The sequence below is a fragment of the Haliotis cracherodii genome, unplaced genomic scaffold, assembly GCF_022045235.1.
Source record: "Haliotis cracherodii isolate W230 unplaced genomic scaffold, xgHalCrac1.p SCAF_2, whole genome shotgun sequence".
NCBI classification, from domain to species: Eukaryota; Metazoa; Mollusca; class Gastropoda; order Lepetellida; family Haliotidae; genus Haliotis; species Haliotis cracherodii.
In genome coordinates, this window is record NW_027266275.1 from 22554522 (window position 1) to 22578244 (window position 23723).

The following is a 23723-nucleotide window of genomic DNA, read 5'->3' on the forward strand; positions in this document are numbered from 1 at the left end:
CAATGTACACAAGACTTATTTATTCATGTATAATACACACTCGTGTGTTATATGCACCCTTAACTATGGGCAATTAATTTCTGGAAAATATATATGTCGTATGTAAACATTTCAGGCTGTCAGCATAAACCACGAAATGTACGATCTTTCAACTCTGTTTTTTTTTCACCAAAGTAATATTCTAATAAGAGCCCCCTATTTCGAATTTTGAGAGCGGCCTGGGCGCTTGTTACGTCAAATAAGGTAATTGTTTATGATAACAGAATTGGTAATTCATGGACAAAAGACACCTAGGGAAGTATGATAGAAAATCAGTGGCAGCAAACTGTGAAATAGGTAATGTTTTGTGGGCATGTCCCCATTTTAAACCATGAATTGTGGTCTTTTCTGATGGAAACATGGCAGCATTCAGTAGTCAGGCTCATGGTGTCTAACTTTTCCGGTGTTGTTGATGATGCTCAGCTGAACATATGGCTGAACATATATGCAAGGTGGAAACTCCTGGGCCCACTTGCACAAAGCGATCTTAGCGCTAAGACTATTGTAAGCCTATGCTAAAGTATGGTAGTTACGATCATCTTAGCGCTAAGATCGCTTTGTGCAAGTGGGCCCTGGTCATTAATGTAAGGCTTACGTTTGATTCCATGCCGTGATAACCTGCCATTTCCCTTGCCACAGTCCCCATCACCTGCTGATGCTGCTGCTTGTGCATCAAGTCCATCGATGAGGTTGTTACAAAACTCTGTTGAACACTCGAACACTCTCAGGACTGAAACTGTCACTTTATGTTTTCATCACCAGACCATGAAGGTCTGTTTAGTGTGAGCTTCGTTAGACTAAGTACATTCAGAGTTGTGTTTATTTGTTGGTATTTTGACACACCGGAATAGTTTTAAAAGTTGAAGAAATGAAATGTAATACATTAAGCTCATGGGAATTTGTACATCCGGATGTATGGGTAAAGAATGTGTCTTATCAACTTTTCTTGTTTTTTTTAAGTGTCACCTGTGTTTGTTTGTGAAATTTTAAGAGGTAATATTTGTGTGAATGTGGATGTCTGAGGTGTGTATATTTTGATCCTGAGGTCATAGCTCTCCATTATTGGTACATGTTATCAGTGTAAAGTATATTCACACAATATTTATAAACTTTGAAATTTCTTCATTTGGTTTCATAAGGAATAGTTTATGAAACATTTCATTGAATTAATTTCAATTAACTGCACATTTCAGAGAGGGTGGTGAATTTGTAACCTAAACAGAACATTTGATTTCAAAGTGTTTCCTTTTGTATAAATACATAACAGAATTATGGTTGAGAGAAGGATGAGAGCTTGTCATTGGCTTCAGCTCCAGGGAATGACCGCCATTGACCTGCTCCAGTGTCAACACATTACTCAGATGTTTTTTGTACACTTGTATAATTCCTTCATTCTTATGAAAATAAAATATTTTTATACAACAGTATTATCTTTTTCTGTTGGCTGGTGGTATACAAGAGATGGTACATGGCCAGAAGCCTGTCACAAAGTGATCTTAAGTTGATGTAGAGATGTAGCTCTAGACTTCTATATAATATAGACTTAAAATAGTTGTAGCTCTAGACTAAATATAAAATAGTTGTAGCTCTAGACTAAATATTACACACTTAAAATAGTTGTAGCTCTAGAATTCAGCATAACTTACTAAAATAGTTTTATTTCTAGACTAATTATTACATACTTACAATATCTATAGCTTAAAATAGTTGTAGCTATTTACTCTGTACAACAGACTTAAAATAGTTATAGATCTTGACTCATTAGAACATAAGACTTAAAACAGTTGCAGCTCTTGACTCAGAGTAACATACATTAAATAGTTGTAACTCCTGACTAAATATAGCCTAATAGTTGTAGCTCTAGATTAAAAATCAAACTTGAAATGGTTGTAGCTCAAGACTCGGAGTAACCTAAACTTCAAATATACTGAACTGCAAAAGAAAGTTCACTTCATGAAAATAATTCATGAAAATACCTTATCTTTTTGTTTTTGGTATGTCATCTTTTAACATTAGTCTGTATCCAAGTTTAATGTAAACGGCAAAAAAGTGACACCATTTATGGATTTAGTGGGTCGCCAAAACGCAGCTAAGCAAATGTCCTTGGTACTATGTCCCGAATGCTTTCCACGAAAATCAAAATTCACTTGTGTTTCCTTGTGCGTTTTCTGATAAACGGCACCCCAATACGTGGATCCAACATTCGTGTATCGATACAAGCACCATGCCAAGACTTAAGGAGAATCAGAGAAAACAGGCTTTAGGGCGACTGCATCTAATATGGTGGTAGCTCTTGACTCCGTCTAAAAGACTTACACTAGTTGTAGCTCCAGGCGAAGTATAACGATGACCAACAATAGTTGTGTGACCACCTTTGTGGACTTGTGGCAAGACCATCTTCCCTGAGAGTGTAGTGGTTCGTTGCACTGGTCGCGTCATACCAAAAGACGTTAAAAGATTGTACTTTTTGCTTATCCAGCGTGACGTCCGGCTTCAAGGGGGTATAACTAGGACTGTTCGTATCGGAGTCTGTGCCGAGTCCGAGTAGGGTATCCATCGTAAAGTGAACTTGCACGCACGCACGCACGCACGCACGCACGCACGCACACGGAGCTATATAAGTGCAATAATATTGTAGACTACGATCAACCCCATTTCACCTCACAATAGCTGCAGCTCTAAAATGGTGTTGGGTAGCGAGACCCAAGTCAGAAGCCGTCACATGACACAGCTGATGCTTCCAGAGTAGGAATTCTTACAGTAGGAATTTTACCTCTGTTATTACATACCGGACTTTGTCAGCCTTGGCGATCTTCTTACTTGTATTGTACGTTTATATACTGAGTATGTCACAACGTCAGATTACTTGTGTTTGCAGGTCAACACTGGTTCCTAATCGGTGTTTTCTAATCATGCAACCTCGAAAAATGAACACGGGGTATTCCAAACGGCAATTATGGGCTTAACAACTGAATCCATACAATCTGAGCCAACTTTTTGTAATTCCAGGATCTTTTGTTCGGTTTTCACATGTTTAATCGAGAATTTGTTTAGCGGTAGCGAACTACAATCTGATTTTAATGAGATTGGAGATTTGAGGTGAGAAAACGCATGTTTTTTCAGCGTGGAGTTGTCTGAAGAGCTTTGACACAAAATGAGCATGTGTTGAAGGCCTCGTCCTGCTTGCTGAAACTATCCATCAGCCCTCTGTATGTGAAGTTAAGGATGATCTCTGTATACAGTGTTTTTTGTGAGATATGTGTATTGTCTTGGTACTCCCAACTTTCCAACTGAAAATAATCAGCGGATTGGTGTGCGATCGGGTGGGCCTAGTGGTTAAAGCGTTCGCCGAAGACATGGGTTCGAGTCCCGACATGGGTACAATGTGTGAAGCCCGTTTCTGGTGTCCTCCGCCGTAATATTGCTGGAATATTACTAAAAGCGGCGTAAAACCATACTTACTCACTTTATCAATAGATAAATGTGTTCCCATGTACGTATTTCTCTCAATTTCTAACGTGCAGCGACATTCCATTCATGCCATGACTTCATAAAATAGTGCCGTGACTTCACAATACTAGGTAACAATGCAGTGCCGTCGTGGTTAAAATATGTTTGGAGCTAATTGCATAATATGCGACCATGAAATTGGGCAATAAGTCTCATTTTCAGATTGATTTTTAAAGCTGTATATTTGCCCAGTTGACTGTCAGCCTATGATTCTCAACTTCAGCGCTGGGTACAATTCGATGTGCAGAGCTGCATCCCTGGCGCATGTGGCTTATAACTGAAATACTGCTCAAAGCAATTTGAAACACTTCTGACTCAGCTCTACGATTTCGACTACCATTGTGTTATACTTTGTTACACATTTGTAAAATATGTTTATACTTTTGTCTTTAATTTTTTCCAAAGTTGTCTTTTGACATCAAACTATGTAAGCAATGATTGATAATTCCCTGAATGTGTATGTAAAATAAAGAACTTGTTATCCATGATAATACTCATTGTCATGTTGATAACACTCACATTCCCCCCACACAGCCATTTCAACCTAAAACACATGATCAAACCATAAAAAATTCTAAACAGCTAAGAATAGATATGATATTAACCGGAGTCTCATCAGCACGAAGGCTGGTGGAAGGGAGGTAAGTTACATGTGTATTGGTAGAGTTGCCGCCCCGGCTCTTGAGCGAGTCAGTGCGCGCTGTGGTGTAAGGGAGGTAACTACAAATGTGTAGAATTAGCGTGACTGTCCCAATTATACGTTGACATCTGAAAGAGAAACTCATTCTTCGCTCGCGTTATTTTCAAAAGGATTCTAATTCCATATTCACGTGTCAAAAAAAGAATCTTTTAAAAAGGAAAACGTGTTTCGTCATTTACTTTTGAAACAAATTTTTGGTAAGTACATAATTAGAAGTTATGTTCTATACAAAATAATCTAACTGATGGTTAACATTCTTGCTTTCATTACCATGTAAATGGGGCCCTGGGATACAATACTCATTGATGAACATGAAATAATGCATTTGAATTATTATCCCAAAATATTAGCTCTCTCCTTTTTAAAAGAATGATAATTGAAACGAAGTTGGAAATGGTTGTCACAGTTACATCAACTAAAAATAAAAGACAGTGTAAATAATGGTGTAGTTTCTTTCAAATCCAACAAATTGCATTTCTTGAATTTACTTCTAAATGTCATTTTTATCAGAGGATTCCGACATGATTCTTGAAAACTCTTGAAACGCACATAAAATAATTATTAAAAGGGAAGCAACTCTAAATATGCACGCAAAGGAAGTTATTATGTCCCTTTGAAAGAATACGAAACGGAGCCCATTGAAATGTTGCTTACCCAACTTTTTCAAGAGCTACTGCGCCTGCGTCCTTTGTCAATTCCCCTTTTGTACAGGAAAATGGCGCTCAACGTGAAGCTCTGTAGTATTTACGTCTTAATAATTTCTCTCTCGTAGGGGATCTGGATGATACAGCTTCGACAGACCACTCCAAACACACTGCGGAGTCTATAAGTAATATATTTACTATCAAATTTGCTTATTTTATGTCTGTAGTGATTGCATACTTACCAAAACACAAGGAGACGGAAACCTGTTTGCATATTCCATCGCCTATACCAAGTTGTAAACAACACATCGATCTACACGTTGAGACAAACCGGTGTTTTCAAATACATATTTTTGTCATAATACAGTTTGAACCCATGACAGATAAATCATTTTCGTACAGATTCAATGTTGTAGCTGTTGATAAAGATTCGTATTTCCGGTTGTCCACGAGCATGGTATGTAGGTCATGGTGGTGGTGTTTTTCGAGGTTCAATCCATATTCTAGAAGTAAATCCACATATTGATAGTTACTCAGCAGCGTAAAGATGAAGCCAGCGCTTTTGATGCTCCGTCTGTTACTGCATCTCAGAATGTATCACCTCAACCTCAGTGCTTGATCACTACCCCTGGCCTTGACTGTTTCTATCAGGAATTTCAGCTGAAGAAGCTTGATAATTTGTGCTGTAGAAGTGTTCATTTTCCTGTAATCAGTACTGATCACCTTCAGTCCTGACAAAACAGTGTTTATGGTGCCATGCTTGGGTTATTTCTGTATCCTTGTTTGGTAGGTGCATACAAAGTTCAAACAAAAACACATTGGAAGTTCTTGCACAAAACAGCATCTCCTGAATATAGTATGTCCGCCCTTATGTCACATTTTTGACATTTCAATGGGTTGTCAGGCTTGCTGACTTTGTTGATGCATGTCATCGTATCTCAACTGTGTAGATTGATGCTCATGTCAGTCACTTGATTATCTGGTCAAGACTCGATTATTTGCAGACCGCCCTTCTATCATGTCTATAGCTGGAATATTGCTGAGTGACATCAGGGAATACCGTCTTCCAAATATCTAAAATGGGTAGATAGACATATGTTTATGAATATGAGAACCAATCAATCAGATTTGTGTATTCGAGTCAGCAGTTATCATCACATTTTAACATTAACATAATGAATAGAGACTGATTAATGTATGAAATGTATAAAAAAAATATGTAATGTACAGGTGAGTTTGTATCCAAATCAGTTCCATAACAACTTCCAAGAACTTGAGAGTCTGATGCGGCCTACCTTTAGAATACAGTACCACAAACTTTTCAAACACGTGACAATCCCCTAAGATGTAATTTGTAGTATTTTGTTGCCAGTCAAACGGGCGAAACAATGCCCTGTGATGTCAGGGGTCATCAAGTGTGCATAAGCTCCTCCCAGTGATCCATCATCTCTACACACGATGTCATTGAAAACGCCCAGCGATGTTGGGAGTTTTGAATATTTGTTTACTAAATATAGCCTGCGGCAGCGCATTCTGTAGCAAGTGCTAGTTTATGAAAGCACTTTAATTTTCAATATATTTTTTATCTTGTGTTTTTCATAATTCAAGTTGCTAAAATGGGAATTAATAGACATATATTATTTTTTAGATTCATTAATTTTCATTATTATGCACAAGAATGCAGTTTATTAGGTTATATTATATTGGCGATGAACACATCCACATGTTGTCAGAGCAGTTACCCCTAACTCTATCCTTAGCCCTTGGTCCCCTTTATGATTAATCACCCCTTCACTATCATTTGGGTTAGGTACCCGTTGAGAGGCTTGAAGTTTTGATTCTATAGCTGCTAATATTCTTCACACAAAAACGTCGAGAGAGAAAAAGGATGAAATGGTTTAGTGTCAAATATTTTGGCTACTGGAAACTGTCCTGGAACATTCGGACAAGCCACTTTCACCCTCTACATTTATGCAGTACTGATTAAAAAGCAAACTCACCCCATGCTTATGTCTCCCTCATTCCTTACAATTATCCACATTATCCTTACAGTGTTCCCTACCACACTTTTCTGTCACAAAAATCACCCGACGAATGATTAAATCCTATGTCATTCAGGCGTATCCACGAGTTAAACATCTGATGCCCGATGCCAAGCGCTGTTTTCAGTTCTCGCCATATCAGCTCATTCCTCACCACTCTGTATCTTGCAGATTACGGATTGGGACGAGAGTGCCAAATGGCATCGGGATCACTCTAAAGTGTCAGTAGACTAATGTCATGAGACACCATGCCTACCCATAACCTTTGTAAGTGTCGTCACCTTTTCGACCCTTTTCGTTCAGTTCCCTTATAGCGTAGGCATGACCAGGTAAATTTGCACTTAGTTTCACAGTGTGGACGTAGCCCAGCTGGTTAGCTGTCGGGCTAACAATCTGACACATGACCTACGGCAGAGATCGTCCTCACGAGAAGTTGTGGTACTGTATTCTAAAGGTGCTCCTCTGATGCCAGGTAAATGTTGCTCTAATACATTATTAGGATGGAGCAAGCAGGGATGCAACTTAAATTGAAACATGTAATGGCCCAATAGTGAAATAAATGGTGCCAGAAAAGACTTATTTATTGTTATTTCTATTGCTCATTTCATGTGTTTTATATTTTCTGACATACACTCTTTCATCACATACCACCATCATATAATGTTTACGCATTTTAACTTTTATGGAGAGGAGACTGATGGGATTGGGTGGTCAGGCTCACTGACTTGGTTGATGCATGTCATCAATCCCAATTGCGTGGATCGAAGCTCATGATGTCAATCACTGGATTGTCTGTTCCAGACTCAATTATTTACAGACCTCGTCATATAGCTGGAATATTGCTGAGTGTGGCGTTAAACAACAAAGAAACAAACAAACAAGAACTTTTAAGATCAATGCTCTATGCTGTTTAGATATGATAATCACAGAGCTGACTACCCAATCACCATTTAAGTCGATCCACCTTGTACGAAAAGAACGAGGTATAGAGTCCTATTCTGAGCCCAAAACCTCACAGGGCTAGAAACTAAAATGAGAGTTTTGGTTATCATAAGGTATAAACTTTGCTGCTCATTTTATTTTGTAATTTGTTCATAAACCTTAGATTACTTTTTGATACATGTCAGTCCACCGGGAAATCGTGATCAGAAAGAAATATTTCCAGTGAGCACCAGTGTTGGCTACCTGTACCAGTAATTAAAGGCACTGGTTACATGTTGTTCACAATTCACATGGTCAGCTGATCATCAGATTAATATGTGATGAAAGGGGCGGTCGTTTATTCCAGGATTTGGTGGGTCAGAGGTACAGAATATAATGACCTTCCCCAAATGCTTGTCATATTTTTGGTTGACCCTCCCAAAGTCCTTGGACATGTTTTTCAGGACCCTCCTGGAAAGGACAAAATGTTGAAGCACTTTATGGCCCACCCCTAGAACTGTCATATTTTTGGGTGACCCTCCCCTGATCCCCTCTGACTCACCCCCAACCCCCCCACCCCACCCTGTAAAGAATGGCTGATCACAAATAACCAGTTATGTAAACAGACACTAGTGTCACTTAGGTTTCGGAAGCTACATACCACTGCTGTGTCAGAGCATCCCTTTTAATTCTGAAAAAAACATTCTAGGCAAAGAACTATAATCATCAGAGCTGTCTCAACAATGCTTGTTGGCAAGACAATACTCTACTGAAGACTGTTAAGTTATTGACTCCTATGAAGCTCAGCAATAGTCTAAGTCTAAGTCTTCTGTGTTTCTAACTGTTGCTAATCATGTGATGAGGATGGTGATACAGGACAACCTATCCTTACAAAATGACTCCCATTATGTATGCATAACCAGCTGGTAATTGGGGGATGTAGACTTCATATAATTAGACTTATTGTGATGTCACTATATAAACATATCTATGATAAATATAAACATCTAGGTCACTCGACAAAGTGTTTCACGATAACCTTTTTGTCCTTTAGCATGCATGTCCTTGGTCAGATGATCAGAAAGCAGAAAATCCAGTATTGGATCTGTCCCTACGATGAATTACATTTCATGAACTACCCAGCACTACAATACATTGATGGAGTTTTCTTCCGCTGACAAATGGTAACAGGACGCTTTGTTCTCGAAGGCAAATGTTTGTGAGCAGTGATTAATAACTAGTGTTCCCGTTTACTGGTAAAATTAGGCTTGGACCGGTAATTCATGTGACTGCCAGTCCCTGTGGACCGGCAAATAAAGTGCCTTATAAAAATCTTTGTTGTTGAACAAAACGTCGGAAATATACCTATATGTTTTAAACGAAGTCAGCTTGTCTGTTACCATCACAGATTCCCCTTGTCTATTTTTAGTGCCAGGAATTAACATTTCACTTTCCTTCAAGGTTAAATAGGGGCGGTCGGATAGCCTAGTGGTTTAAGCGTTCGCTCGTCACGCCGAAGACCCGGGTTCGATTCCCGACATGGGTACAATGTGTGAAGCCCATTTCTGGTGTCCCCCGCCGTGATATTGCTGGAATATTGCTAAAAGCGGCGTAAAACCATACTCACTCACTCACTTCAAGGTTAAATATATATTTGTAGTGATTTAGTCTCAAAATATTCAAGCAAAAAAGAGAAAATTGTGATTGTACTTTGTGTGAATGACATGTAGATATTTGTAGTGTTGTGTGAATGACATGTAGATCTAACTAAGTTACTTCAGAGATGACCTCATTGCACTGCACATGATGTTAAAAGAATTATAAACAGGTAACTTTCATATGTTTTTAAAGTTGTTGAAAAAAACAGTGGGAACACTGATAACAATATGCTTAGTGATAATTCCCCCTTTTTTTTTGAGGCAGAATCATTTTGAATTAGTAACTTACTGAAAATGTAATCAGGTGGTAATATATTTTCTTTCTTTCCAGGTTTTAGATGCTGTAATGTCCCCAAAGATTTAGGAAGTGATAGAAATTTGGCAACAATTTAAGGGTGAGTTTTTCTGCCTAATTCTGAAGAAATTAACAGCTTTTATTTTGAAACTATATTATGCATCAAGTGTGTCGCACGTCGAAGCGTGTGTTTTGTAATTTGCCTCCCAGTGGGACCTGGGCCCCATTCTGCAAAGTGATCATAGCACTACGACTGTCATAAATATGTGTTGAAGTATGCGAGTGACGATCACCTTTGCTCCACGATTGCTTTGAGACCGTCTCCGTGGTCCAGTGGTAAAGCATCCGCTCAGAGAGCTGAAGGTCAAGTGTTCGATCCATGGTTGCATCATACCAAAAGATGTAAAAGATGGTACTTGTTGTTACCCTGTCTTGCGCTCAGCATTAAGGGACTAAAACAAGAACTGGGTGGCTTGGATCAGTGTACTGTGTCTGAGTGGGGTATTCATGAACAAGCAGCCACACACACACACAAACACACGGATGCATGCACATTACCATATAAGTGCAATAATCTTGGATGCGACATTAAACCCTTTTCACCTCACCAGATTGCTATGTAGAACGAACTGAGGATTAGAATAGCTGCCCACGCTGCCCATGACTGAGTCACTCTATTGTTTGTTTAGGGGTGACCCGTTTGGATCTTCTTCTTGTCGGGCTCAGTGACTTGATATGGTTTATTTGGAACTTGTGCACAATACAACAAACTAGTTTATTTTCTTTAGGTCAAGCTAACCTGGCTTAAGCCTGATCACATATCAGGAATTAATTTCACTGAAACGTATGTGCAAAGACAAGTTTTAGACATAATGTGTAGAAGTAGAAGAAATGTAATTATGGTAACTCTTTAGAAACATTTTTGTTGAGCAGATACATAAATATTTAATGTATGAATGAAAAACAGAATTAAGATTTTCAATTATTAAGCATGTTTAGTTATGTCATTTATGTCTTAACAATGTTATGTTTGTTTTGTGTAGGTCAGAATGAGTAGTAGTACTGCACAGCGATTTGGCGCCAAGACATACAGCCGCTCCAAGGAGAGTACTGCAAGTCGTGCCTTTGATGAAATAGTCACCACAAAACCTGCTCTGAAAGCTGCCCCATCACATACAAAATGGGGCAAGACCAATTTCAAGGCCTTGAGAGAAAGCCAAAGACTGAAGATGGAATCTTCCCAGGCGAAGAAACCCCGCTTGGAGGAAGAGCCAAAGGGTCCTGAAGATCCCTTCAGCTTTGATACAGATATGGAACGAAAGAGAAGTCCAGTTAAGAAGCAAGTAGTTCTAGCTAAGGCAAGTACTGCCCCAAGCCCCAGACTTCCAGGAACTCGACTCCCAGGAACTCGCATTGCTACGCGTGGTGCTGCAAATGAGCAACCACCAAGTGCCAATGACAGTCGCAAGATGAAAGATGAGAGCGTGGAGGTGAAGGAGGAAGGAGATTTCAGCTTCAAGTCTGCTGTGACAATCTCTAAAAGAACATACACAAGAACACCATTTGCTAATCCTGTTGAGACAAAGAAAAAGCTGGTAACAGAAGTAATTGAGACCAAACCTGTAGTGAACTTTGGATTTGGTGATGATGAAGATGAGTACAAGCCTCAATCCAGTGGGGAATCTCCACATTCCATAAATGAGGATGACAGTGAGGAAGATGATGATGAGGATGATGATGAGGTTAGTTTCAACTTCAAGATGCCACAGTTCATGAAGAAGGAAGCACGAAACACTGAAGAGTTGTCTGATGATGATGTGTCATCTGTATCCTTCAAGAAACAGCCTGTGAGGACATATGGAAGCAACAAGCAGACAAGTAACTCGGAAACATCACAACTCAACACTAATCAGCCATCTCCTCCCACTGCTACCACTTTGCCAACAGCAATTACACGAGGTCCTCATAGCCCCCGTCGTGCCTCCCGCTATTCAGATCCTAAATTACTGCAGGAATATAAACGTATGTATGTTGAAAAGACTGGTGGTAAGAACCAAGATGCTATTGGATCTTTTTCCAATAGCACTGTCATATCCAAAGCTCAAGTGAAAGGTCAGAAGGGCACCACGCTGATTGTTGTGTGCAAACCTAAGGGGGTTGAGCAGGAAACCAAGGAAACTGTTCAACATAAATATTTTGGAAATCCTAGCAAAGCTCTGGGTAAAGCAGACAGACCAATCAAAATTGATGTGATCACTGAAGGAGATGAGGAGGAGGAAGAGGAAACATCTGATGCTGATGCTGCTAAGACTTCTACATACCAGTTTGACAATGACTCCAGCGATGAAAGTAATCAATGGTCATCTCAGCCCATAACATATAACTCACGGACACATGCAGCAAGGGCCCACAACAATAGTGTGTCCACAGTGCAAGTGAGAAATAAGATATATAGATCTTCACATGTAGACTTTTCCTCATCTTCCTCTTCTGAACCTGTGCCTGCCAGTTCACAAGACTCCATTGAGTCTGAACCTTCATTAGCTCCTAGTACAGACAGTAATAGTAATAATGACTATGATGATAGAAAAGTAAAAGAGAGGAAGCCAGTAACATATAGTTCTAGACGTTCATATAGGATATTCAAATCTCGAGCACCACCACCTGAGGTAAAACAGGAAATAAAAGAGGAAATAAAACAAGAACTTTCTGAAGAAATTGAACCGCCAAGTTTGGACATTGAGCCTCCAACACTAGAGCCTGCCCAGATCATCGACTCTCCTCAGGTCTCTCCTCCTTGTCTGTCTGTGGAGCCAGAGGAGGAAGAGGAAGAAGAAAAAGAAGAGGAGGAGGACGAGGACAAGTTTGTGCCAATGGACACCACTCCTAGTAGTAGTCAGGAATATCAACTGCCTGACCCTGCAGCTAGTAGAGCATCTAATGCTAAGTCAAGTGCTACAAGTGTGTTTGAGGACTTTGACCTGGAGTCAGACTCTCAGAGTGTTGTGTCAGAGGAGTCACATGATTCTCAGGATGACAGTCAGGGGTCAGGCAGTCAGCAATCTCAGGTGCCAGAAACTAGGAGGATTTTCAAATCAAAGAACTCTAGGAGTGTTAAGAAATCATCTGATAGTCTGAGGAGAAAGGTTTTGCAAAGTCCAAAGAAGGTATGTGAGACTGATTATTTCCAATAACTGCAACCACATAAATTCCTGAAAGCAAGGAACTTATTATGGAAAGCAGTTTTTCTATTGCTTCTGACATTTCAGGGTTGCCTCTTTCCCTGGACAAAGGGCAAGAAGTAGCCAGGAAATGTTAGAAACAATAAATATGCTGTTATCCATGGTACTATAGATAAGTGAAATAACAGTTTCTTTGTCCTTGTTTCTAATTCATGCCAATCATCTTTGTTCTTAATCCTATGCGCCAAAGACCCGGGTTCGATTCCTGACATGAGTACAATGTGTGAAGCCCATTTCTGGTGTCCCCCGTCGTGATATTGCTGGAATATTGCTAAAAAACGCGTAAAACCATGCTCGCTCGCTCTTAATCCTATGCTTAGTATAGTTGTAGCACTGACATGAGTCTCCCCGTGAAGATCCAGCTTAGAATTTGTCTTCAGCAACACAGGCTTGTCGTAAGAGGTGACTAACAGGATTGGGTGGTCAGTCTTGCTGACTTGGTTGATGCATGTCATTCTATTCCAATTGTGTAGATCGCGCTCATGGGTGTGTCAAACTTGCTGACTCGTTTGCACATGTCATTCTATCCCAATTGTGTAGTGTGTAGATCAGTGTTCATGATATCAGTCATTGGGTTGTCTGGTTCAGACTTGATTATTTACAGATTGTTGTCATATAGCTGGAATATGGCTGAGTGCATCATTAATCAACAAAGAAACAGTAAATGTTAGTGTTATTATTTTATGCACTATCATGAGCGGAGTCTGCCATGCTTTCCACACACAACAGAATTTTACTTGATTTGGGCTTGGTCTGAATGCTTCACTCACTCATGCGTGAATTTAGAACTAGAAGCCATGATGCTGATTGATTGATGAGGTAGTTCACCTGATCATGATGGCGGTGGAGTCTGATCATCACCATCTTCCTGAGGCAAGGGAGTTAACTGACTGTAAAAGATCTGATTCACACCCTTGGTAAACTAGGCTGGAATTTCTGGGCTCAATCGTAGCGCCACCAGTGGATATTACATTATGTTCCTTCTATCCCCCTCCTATTGACCAGACCCATGAAGATTCGGGGTAGAATAGGTCTTCAGCAACCCATGCTTGCCGTAAAAGGCGTCTATGATTGTCGTAAGGGGTGACTAACAGGATCGGGTGGTCAGACTCAGTGACTTGGTTGATGCATGTCATCGTATCCCAATTGCAAGGATCGATGCTCATGATATTGATCACTGGATTATCCAAGTTATCTGGTCGACTATTTACAGACCTCCATCATATAGCAGGAATATTGCTGAGTACGGCGTTAACCAACCAATTGACCAATCATATTCCACCTCTCATATCACTTGCATTTGCTCCAAACAAAATGGCGGCGCCCATTCAATTGCGATTTTGATTGGACTATGCATAGACACGTTTGTCCAGTCAAATTATATCTCCATTTTTCTAACATAGTTCAGCAAGGATGGAAACTGGACTTTTATAGTCAGGTAACTCCCTTGCCTCGGGAAGATATATCATATCAAAGATCGGATCTTTAACAGTTTGAAATCTGTCCCAACACTCGTCGTTGACCTGGGGCAATTATTGAATCTGAGAACAACTAGCTTAAGGCTTGGTACATTATGTTGAGGGATTACCTTAATTAAGTCCCACAACCTTGGTTCAACACAATACAGTGTATGTCAATAGTCACAGGGTTGGTTTCACTTTCACTTCAGATTTCAACAAAGGAACTAAACATGAAGTCAGCAGTTTATTTTCAACTTAAATTTTATTTTATTTTAATGACTAGAGCATAGAACTGGTTAGATGAATATTAAGCATTGATCGTTGTGTGAAGTACAAGGTTTCAAGACATGTTGCAGAGTATCACCATGATCACAAGATCCAGTCCAGACTGTCCATTTCTGATTGTCTTCACTCAGTCATGAACTTTGGTTTTAAACAATAGTCAGCACATATCTCATGCAGGGCTTCAGAGCATGCATACTATTGTGATGGCAATAATGTCATGATTAGAGATGAAACGATACGGGAGGGTCGCGATACAATACGTATCGCGATACAGGGGTCACGATACGTATCACGATACAGTGTTTACTGGTACAAGCTAAGCCAAGTTGATGTCTTTCTGCTCTCTAAAAGATGTGTCAAGTACAGTTGAAGAAGATATAAGGTGTTTATTTACTGTTACAGTAAATTGTCAGCACTACAGTATGTTTTACTGAAACAACAAACTGGTTTTGAAACTGTTACACGTATTTCATGTATTTTCTTGAGTATAGTGCGTACCAATGTATAATGTGCACCCCCTCTAGTGAGGAAAAATAAGAAATTTGAATGGTATGCGCAGACAAAAATTACACCGTACACCTTCAGCGAAGTCCGGCAAACAAACGGGTGATGAGAAACTTCGTCAGTACAAATTCAAAATTTGAGCATAAAAAATCACCAGACATGTTGGTTTACCGTTAAAATTGTATTTTTTGTTCAGCTAGGCATTGTTTTATATCCAGGGATTAAGATTACATTGTGTATTTTCTCGTAAACTAAGCCGGACACAGCAATCAGCTGTAAACACGATTTCTTGGATTCTACCGGTGATTCGGTCAAGACACACCCAATGATATAACTTTACAGGATTTTAATGCAAGGATCAGCAAAAATTGTATCTGAAACTATTTTTTTATCAGGAATTATATATTCCAATATCTTGTTAATTTAGATGCAGCTTTTACGAAAGATATTTAAAATAATAATAACCCTAAGCGAAGCAGCTGATCGCTGTTGCCAGGTATTATTTTTTACATGGAACCAGTCTGACCAGTCACCGTCAAGGCTCCTGTGCACATGATCGCATGATCGCGAGAATTACGTGTTGACATAGAATCGACCAACAAAAACAAATATGACTTTTAACGAATCAAAGTATGGCATTTATGATATATGTATCCATTCTCTGTCAGCTAAAGTTCGTATCAAGGCGTCAATAGCAGTAATCTGACCGTGGTCGCTGTAAATAAGTGTGAGTTGTGCGATCTTCAGATCGCTTCACACACTATTTCGCCGAAATTAATTAAAACAATATTAAAAAGAATTTTGAATAAAATTAATGAAAAAAGTTACAAACATAAGTCCAGATTTACAAAGAACACTTTTTATAGCCAGACAGTGTAATAACATGAATAATTTGCGAACTTCAGTATGGATTTGTTGACATGGTATTTATGTCGGTGTTACGTGCTCATGATATTGTCTTTCCGCACCCCCTTCTACACAGCTGTGTTTTTTTAAAAAAAAGTGTGCACTATACTCAAGAAAATACGGTAAGTAAAACTGTGTTATGAAAATATTGTATGTATCGCGATACATGCTTTCCAAATCGATGCATCGTATCGTGGGCTGTGCATCGGGATACAATACTGTATCGTTACACCACTTCATTGGGTATTTATGCGTGCTGTTTTTATACAAAAAAAATTCCAATGCAAGTATTTCATTTCACACTTACAGAATATGTAGCCACCTACTTCGAAGTTTCCCTTGATGGCCTATGCAGGTTGTAATAAATGGTCAAGTCATAGCATTAGTCTTTGAATCATATTTTAGACGCACGTACTTCGTTAGCTGTTCCTTTGTCTCATTTTCTGTTCACGAGAACCAATGGCGATTTACTTTCGACTGTTGCCAGGATGGACAGTTTCCCTGTGTTTTCATTTGCATCCATTGGCTCGGAATCATATCCACCATCACTATAATAATTCCAACCAACTGTCATTCTTTTCACTTTTCGTGGAACGTTGTTTTTTGCTGTTTGTGTTATCAAGTATGTCAGAAGGATCTAAGTATGTCAGAAGTTCGTAAACTCAGTGCACTGCACACAGTATCATCATTTAGCGTAACCAAATTCTGGCACAACAACATGGAGCCAGCGAAATGTTCATAGACGATAAATGCAGTAAGGCTTAAAAAAAATAATTAAAAATTGCTTCTCAGACAAAGGCTTTTGAAAAAATAGTGAGTGGTGGCAGTGTTTTTTTGTTGTATGTAACCAAATAAACAGTTGTGTACAATCATCCTGGAAAAGTGCCTCCTTACGTAAATGTATTCCTTGATGAGTAAAATACTTGAAGACAGTATTCAACTACCGTTTGTACTTCCAGTGTGTGCATAATACACGCATTATTTCACAAGGCGTAGACAATATCATGATGACACAACACTGGAAGAAGCATGTCTACAAGTCTGTACTGAAGTATGCCAGTTAGTGCTGTTATTACACTATCTGGCTATAAAAGTCTTCAGTGTGTATCGGGACTTACGTTTTAAATCATTGTATTACTTTTATCCAAGATTTCATTCCATTTTGTTGACATCAATTTCGGCAAAAATGTGTATGAACATTGGCAAATCACATCAACTCACCATGAATTTGCCTTGAAACGAACATTAGTCATTAGAGATGCAAAGTCTTCAATGTTCCTCTTGAAATTTCTTGTCAGTTATGATATTGGCCATGACATTAAGTATTTTTAAAACTAAATCACCCATGGATTGGGGAGAAAATGTGTGAACAGCTGATTGCTATTTATGGTTTATTTTACATTTTCACCCCCAGAGTCGTGTTTATGAAACATGAAATATTTAAGGATTTTAAGTTTTTTTAGAAAATGGAAATAAAAATGTACGAGTTTCATTGCAATCAGGGAACTGGTGATGTGAAAACAGCAGAGTTATGGGGTCTGTTGGGTAATCAGAGCAACAAGATTCTTTTTGAAAGGCTAAAGTTGGTGGAATTTTCAACAGGGTACGAAATACCACAGAACAAGTACTTGTGCAATATTACATAAATCGACATTATTCATATTAGAAATAACTAATGTCGACAGTAATATAAATTTTTAGGTAGCCAAGTGGTGAACAGTAGCTATATATAAGTTGCCAATCATTGATTTCAGCCATATTGGCGACTGAAATAGTTGTGAATAAGTCTTTATTAAACCGGTGGTGCTTGCAACTTTGTTATCAGGGATGTGGAAAATCTTAGAAATTTAGAAGACCTTTAGCTGTTCTCATTTCAGAAACATGAAAAATGGGGCCCAATGACCCCTCCCTACCTTTCTAAGAATTAGGGACATAAGATGAAACCAGGGGACACACTCAAATATTATTGAAATAAGGACATAAGATTCAGAGAATGTTACCTTTTTAACTTGTCAGTGTCACTTTATGTGACATAATGTGACATTTTCACTTTTCATATTTTATTCATTTAGTTTTTAAGAACAGTTTGTTCTTCCAGTCAGAGTGAAAAAATTACACTTTCTTCAGTTCCCCCTACAGTCATGTTTAATAAAACAATTGTAAACTCAACTCAGTACTTCAGTTGCCAACAAACCAATAAACATCAATTGTAAATTACTTCACAATTCGTCATTGTAAACTCAAGAAATGAACAGATTAACACTTCAGTGCAAAATTCAATACATGTGGCCCTCGTCTAGTTTCTTTTCTCAGATGCCATGACCAGTGAGTGACAGGGATACGAGATCGCAATATGAAAGTTTAAAGCCAATTGGGCCTGGTGATGGTGAAGGGAGATGGTGAAGGGAGATAGTTAACTTGCATTCCGGAAGTGATTATTACATCCAATTAAAGCATGTTACATTGCAAGGGTCAAGTCAGCTAAACCTATCATTGCTGATGCTCACTGACGGCTTTTGAGGTTACAATAAGTGATTAACACATTCCAATCCACTGGTGGCCCTACCATTGAGCCCAGAAATTCCAGCCTGGTTCGGCAAGGGTGGTAACTGGACGTTTACAGTCAGTTAACTCCTTTGCCTCGGGAAGATGACTGCAACAGTGCTCCACACTATTGCAACAGTATTGGGATAAGTGTCAACTACAGCACTAGTATTAAACCAACGTCAAGGCTTCAAAAATTATATTAATCAGTGTAACAGAAATGAAGAAAGTATTTCCGACAAAAAGGAGAAAATAGGACATTTTCCTCCATGTGGCTGCTCAAAGTAGGGCTGCAACGATACAGGAAGGTCATGATACGATACGCATCTCGATACGCAATGATACAAAAACAAGACTTAGAGCATGTCAAGATTGAACCTTTCATGATTTTGAACAGTCAACATTATTTTATAATAACAAGACTACTGAAGTTGTATGTTTTTAAAATTATAAAAACCACAAGCATAGCATTTTGATACTGGTGATTGCTGTTGCAGGATATTTTTACGTATGGAACAATTTGACCAGTCACAGTAGGGACTTCCCCACGACAGGTATTTCAATTGCGAAAATGTTATGTTGAAATATATTAGCCAAATTGCCACAAATATGACTTTTAACGAGTCAAAGTATGTCATTTTCAGTATATGTATCCATTCTTTAGCAACTAAAGTTCGTTTAAATGAGTCAAAAGCGGTTATCTGACCGTGGTTGCTGTATCTCTTCACACACGATTTCACCTAACTTAATGAAAACAATATTAAATGAAAGTTTGAATAAAATTAATAAAATGTATATAAAATCAGCTTATAATGTTTTCTGAGATGGGGAAAAAACATCTGTTAGTGTTAAACTTGAGCATTGTTGAGCTTATTAAAAATGTAAGTACGTTTTCGGGAGCCATGCGTTACCCCTGCTATAACCAAGTTAGCGGTTTACTGAAAGGCACAATTTCGAGGGAATAGCTGTACTCATGGTACTTGAGAGATTTGCGTTCCGTATCGTGGCGCATCGATAAATGGGGCCACGGTTATCGTAAATCGTTCCGTGGGTCAAGTATCGCGATGCATCCGAATATCGGTGTATCGTTTCACCCTTAACTCAAAGCAAAGGGATATAACTCTAGTCTGCAAATGTTGTAATCCTTGCTCACCAAAAAACATGGCTGGTTTGAAATTTGACTGTAAAAACTGTTTCTGACGCAAAATTTATGTCTTATTTATTTTTATTTGCAACTATTGCAACTACTATCATTTGCTGTTCATATTATTGACAATACTTTTAAATTCCTATCATTGTGGTACAATTCTTGGGCAAACAACAGTTTGATCTGTCCTTTAATGCACTCCTAGTCCTAAGTACCATATAGCCAAACATATCGTAATGTTATTTCTTTGCACTTAAGGTAGACAACCGGGAACCCTGATGATAAGAGACAAGCTGACTTCTTTCAGAAAAATATACTTTATTGATAATCGCTGATGCTTTGGTCAACAATAAAGATTTATAAGGTACTTTATTTGCCGGTCCACAGGGACTGACAGTTATTAGGGATAGGTATTGGAGATGTATTGAAGTGTTTCACCATATTTTGTGATGCACAAGGCCGTATTGCGATTCGTATCACGATATGTAGTATAATTCTAAGTTTTGAATTCAGAAAAATCTGAAAGATCAGTGTATGAATTAAAGTTTACAAATAGAACCAAAAGGATGCTGGTACAACGAAATGTTTACTCATTTAATAAATATGCAGCCATCTTGGCTCCCTGGATGCACACTCCGGGGTAGTGAAGGTATTTGGCAAGTGTATAACATGAAACACATGATAAAAGTGGCTATGTCAACTCACCCGATATACTGAGTAAGAAAAAATGATATTGTTATACGTATTGAGGAAGGAATGAACCTCAATTTACCAGTAATACTGTGCACCCTTAACAGTCACACTGTGCAGAGTTGCGTCCCTTGGGCACACCAGAAACCTATGATTGTGGGTTCGAATCCCAGTTCGCCCCGATTATGTTTCTAGGTTTGTCAGCACTTTTTGGAACATTTAAAACCCAATAGGACATTTGCATTTAGGCCACGCCCCCTTCAAATAGCGTATTTTAGTACGACTTTTCACACACATTACAAGTTACGTTCAGTGTTCCTATAGCGCTAACTCGGTTATAGTGTGTGGTAAAGCATGGCTCCCAAAATTTACTAACATCTTAAATAAACTCAAGTTTTCAAATGACAGGATGTTTTCCCCCATCTCAGAAAACTTTATCAGCTGATCACCGTGTTCACGTAACACCGGAAATACATTGTACCAGTCAACAAATCGAACTGAAGTACGCAATTTAATTCTGTTATTATAATATCTGGTTATAAAAAAATTGTTCATTGTTTATCTGGACTAATGTGTGCAATATATTTTATAAATTATATTCAAAATTTCATTCAATAATTATAATAATGTTTACAATAATTTCGTATGCGAAGTGATCGGTAGATCGCACAACTCACCGTTATTTAAAGCAACCATGGTCAGATTACAGCTATTGACTGCTTGAAACAAACTTTAGTTGCAAGAGAATAGATACACATATCACAAATGCTGTACCATGATTCGCTAAAAGTCATATTTGAGGCAGTTTGACTATTAAATGTCAACATAACGTTTTCGCAATCGAAATACATGTAGCGCGGGAAGTCCCTATGGTGACTGGTCAAAATCGTTCCATACGTCAAAAATCATCCTGCATACCATCTGTACCTAAGTGCTACTCTTATGGTTCTTATGATTTTAATTAAATATTGTGGAAGCTGCAACTAAAATAACACGATATTGGAATATATTATTCCTGATAAAATAATAATTTTAGATACAATTTCTTCGGACCATTGCATCAAAATTCTTTGAAGTTGTATCATTGGGTACGTTTTAACTGAATCACCGGTAGAGTGGGAGGAAACGTGTGCACAGCTGATTGCTATTTCCGGCTTAGTTTACAAGAAAATACATACGGTAATCTTAATCTCTGCATATAAAACAATGCCTTGGAGAGCAGGAAATACATTTTAAATGGTAAATCATCATGTCTAGTGATGTCTTATATCAAATTTCATACTTTTATTGACCAAGTTTGTTATATCTGTTTATTCACCTTAATTTGCTGAAGGGATACGTCAACGCTCATCAATTATTTGGACCCCGTTTGTTTAAAATGTAAAAATTTAAGTGTCCGTTTAGCAATATTTTAAACTGGACATTTGAAATTCCCAATCGGACATGTCTGGCGCACAAAACCGTTTCCGGACCCCTGTGGTAAACCTCTGAGACCTGCATCACTTCGGGCTTTCCTCCCACATTAAGCTGACACGCTGTGATATAACTGGAATACTGTTAAAAGTGTCGCTAAACCCAACTCACTCACTAACAATAACACAATTTACTGGTCCAAGCCTAATGTTTCCTCTAAAAAACTGGTAATTACTGGTAAACGGACAGTGACTGAACTCAAAACATTAGTCACAGACTGGAGGTTGAATATGAAATATGATGTCAGTGAAGTATTACATAACACGGAATGAGTCCTTCCTTATTCATGTCAGACGTGCAGGTCATGCCTCACCCACATGTATCCGCCAGTTTCATGGCTTCAGCGGCTTCAGCGTGTTTTCAGGTGCTTGACATTAACCATGTTAACAGTAATATGGGTCATTCTGGAATGTCAGACTTAGAACCATGCCTGAGGACAGTTTTTGTCAGCACTGAAACTGCCCAGCAGGATGGAATGCTTGAGGAAATGTCATACAGAGCTGGGTCAGACCAGTGTCTCCAAGGCCTAGAGGAGCAGTTCTGTCTGCACATTGTCAAGACAACCAGGTCCACACTGTGAATAAGGGGTGTCATTGGTTGGAAATTTTAGAATTGATATTTTGAAGGAAATTTTAATATTGAGATATCGACTGAGAAATATCACAAATATATCTCAATTAATAGTAAAATGACAGATATGGAAATCACTTGCAGACAACATTATATAATATTTGAAAAGTATTAAGATGCATGTCTTTTGCCATATAGCCTAATCTAATGTCCATTGTCTGTTGTCCATTTCAAGCTGTTTGATTTGTTTATAGGCTATACATGTATCATCCATTGTATATTAAATAGATAAAAAAAAGAGAAGACATTAATAGTAAAATTATTTTTTCCGTAGATATGTGTAGGCTATTGATACAATTTACATATGTAACTGTATACACTTGAAATCTATCAATTTAATGCCAAATGCGAACTAAACTTATCCATTAAATGTTTATAGAGTTGAATTTACTGCCTTTTCATTGCATGTTGATCTTGACCATTTTAAAAAATATGTCCGATTTCCTGGCAATAAATTATTAATTTGATATTGATATTCATAAAGTTGTATTCCTAAGTTCATCAAGGCTTGAAAAGGCCCTGAATTTTAAGGTCCCTCTTGAAAAGCCTTCAGTTTTAGTGTCAACCTTGAAAAGCCTTGAAAATCACCAAAATAGCTTGAAAAGCCTTGAATTTGTACAACATATGCTTATGTTCATACTGTTTTTTAGGTCTTACGACTAACATATGGTATGCTGAATTAAAAATAAATATTGACAAGCTAAGGCTAATAACCCAACTAAAGCCTGGAAAATGACAGTTGAAAGCTTTGAAAAGCCTTGAAATTTAGTGTTCCATGGCAGTATGAACCTTGTATCCATACAGCATCAGCATTAAAAGTCTGTAAATCAATATACAATGACATCCCAAGGTTTTGGGCTATGATATTGGATTCTGTGGGACCGTCTAAATCTATAATTTTAATATTAAGACAAGAACCTCTTTGATTGATCTTTGAACACTGCGACATATTTTTAAATTCTGAAGACTTTATTTGGAGATCAATGCATGGCAAATATTATGGCAATAATTGATACTGGATTTGGATATATGT

The 23723-nt window shown here is 38.3% G+C and overlaps 1 protein-coding gene across 1 annotated transcript in view; it reads left to right on the plus strand.

Annotated features, from left to right (window-relative positions):
* The first annotated feature begins 4965 nt into the window (after positions 1-4965).
* The window catches only part of LOC139467426 (wings apart-like protein homolog), a 46063-nt gene continuing 27305 nt past the window's right edge, over positions 4966-23723 (plus strand). Inside the window, exons 1-3 of the mRNA XM_071248989.1 lie at positions 4966-5078; positions 9846-9909; positions 10853-12976. Coding sequence (XP_071105090.1) covers positions 10859-12976 — 2118 coding nt within the window. The 5' untranslated portion in view covers positions 4966-5078; positions 9846-9909; positions 10853-10858. The remainder of the gene's footprint in view (positions 5079-9845; positions 9910-10852; positions 12977-23723) is intronic.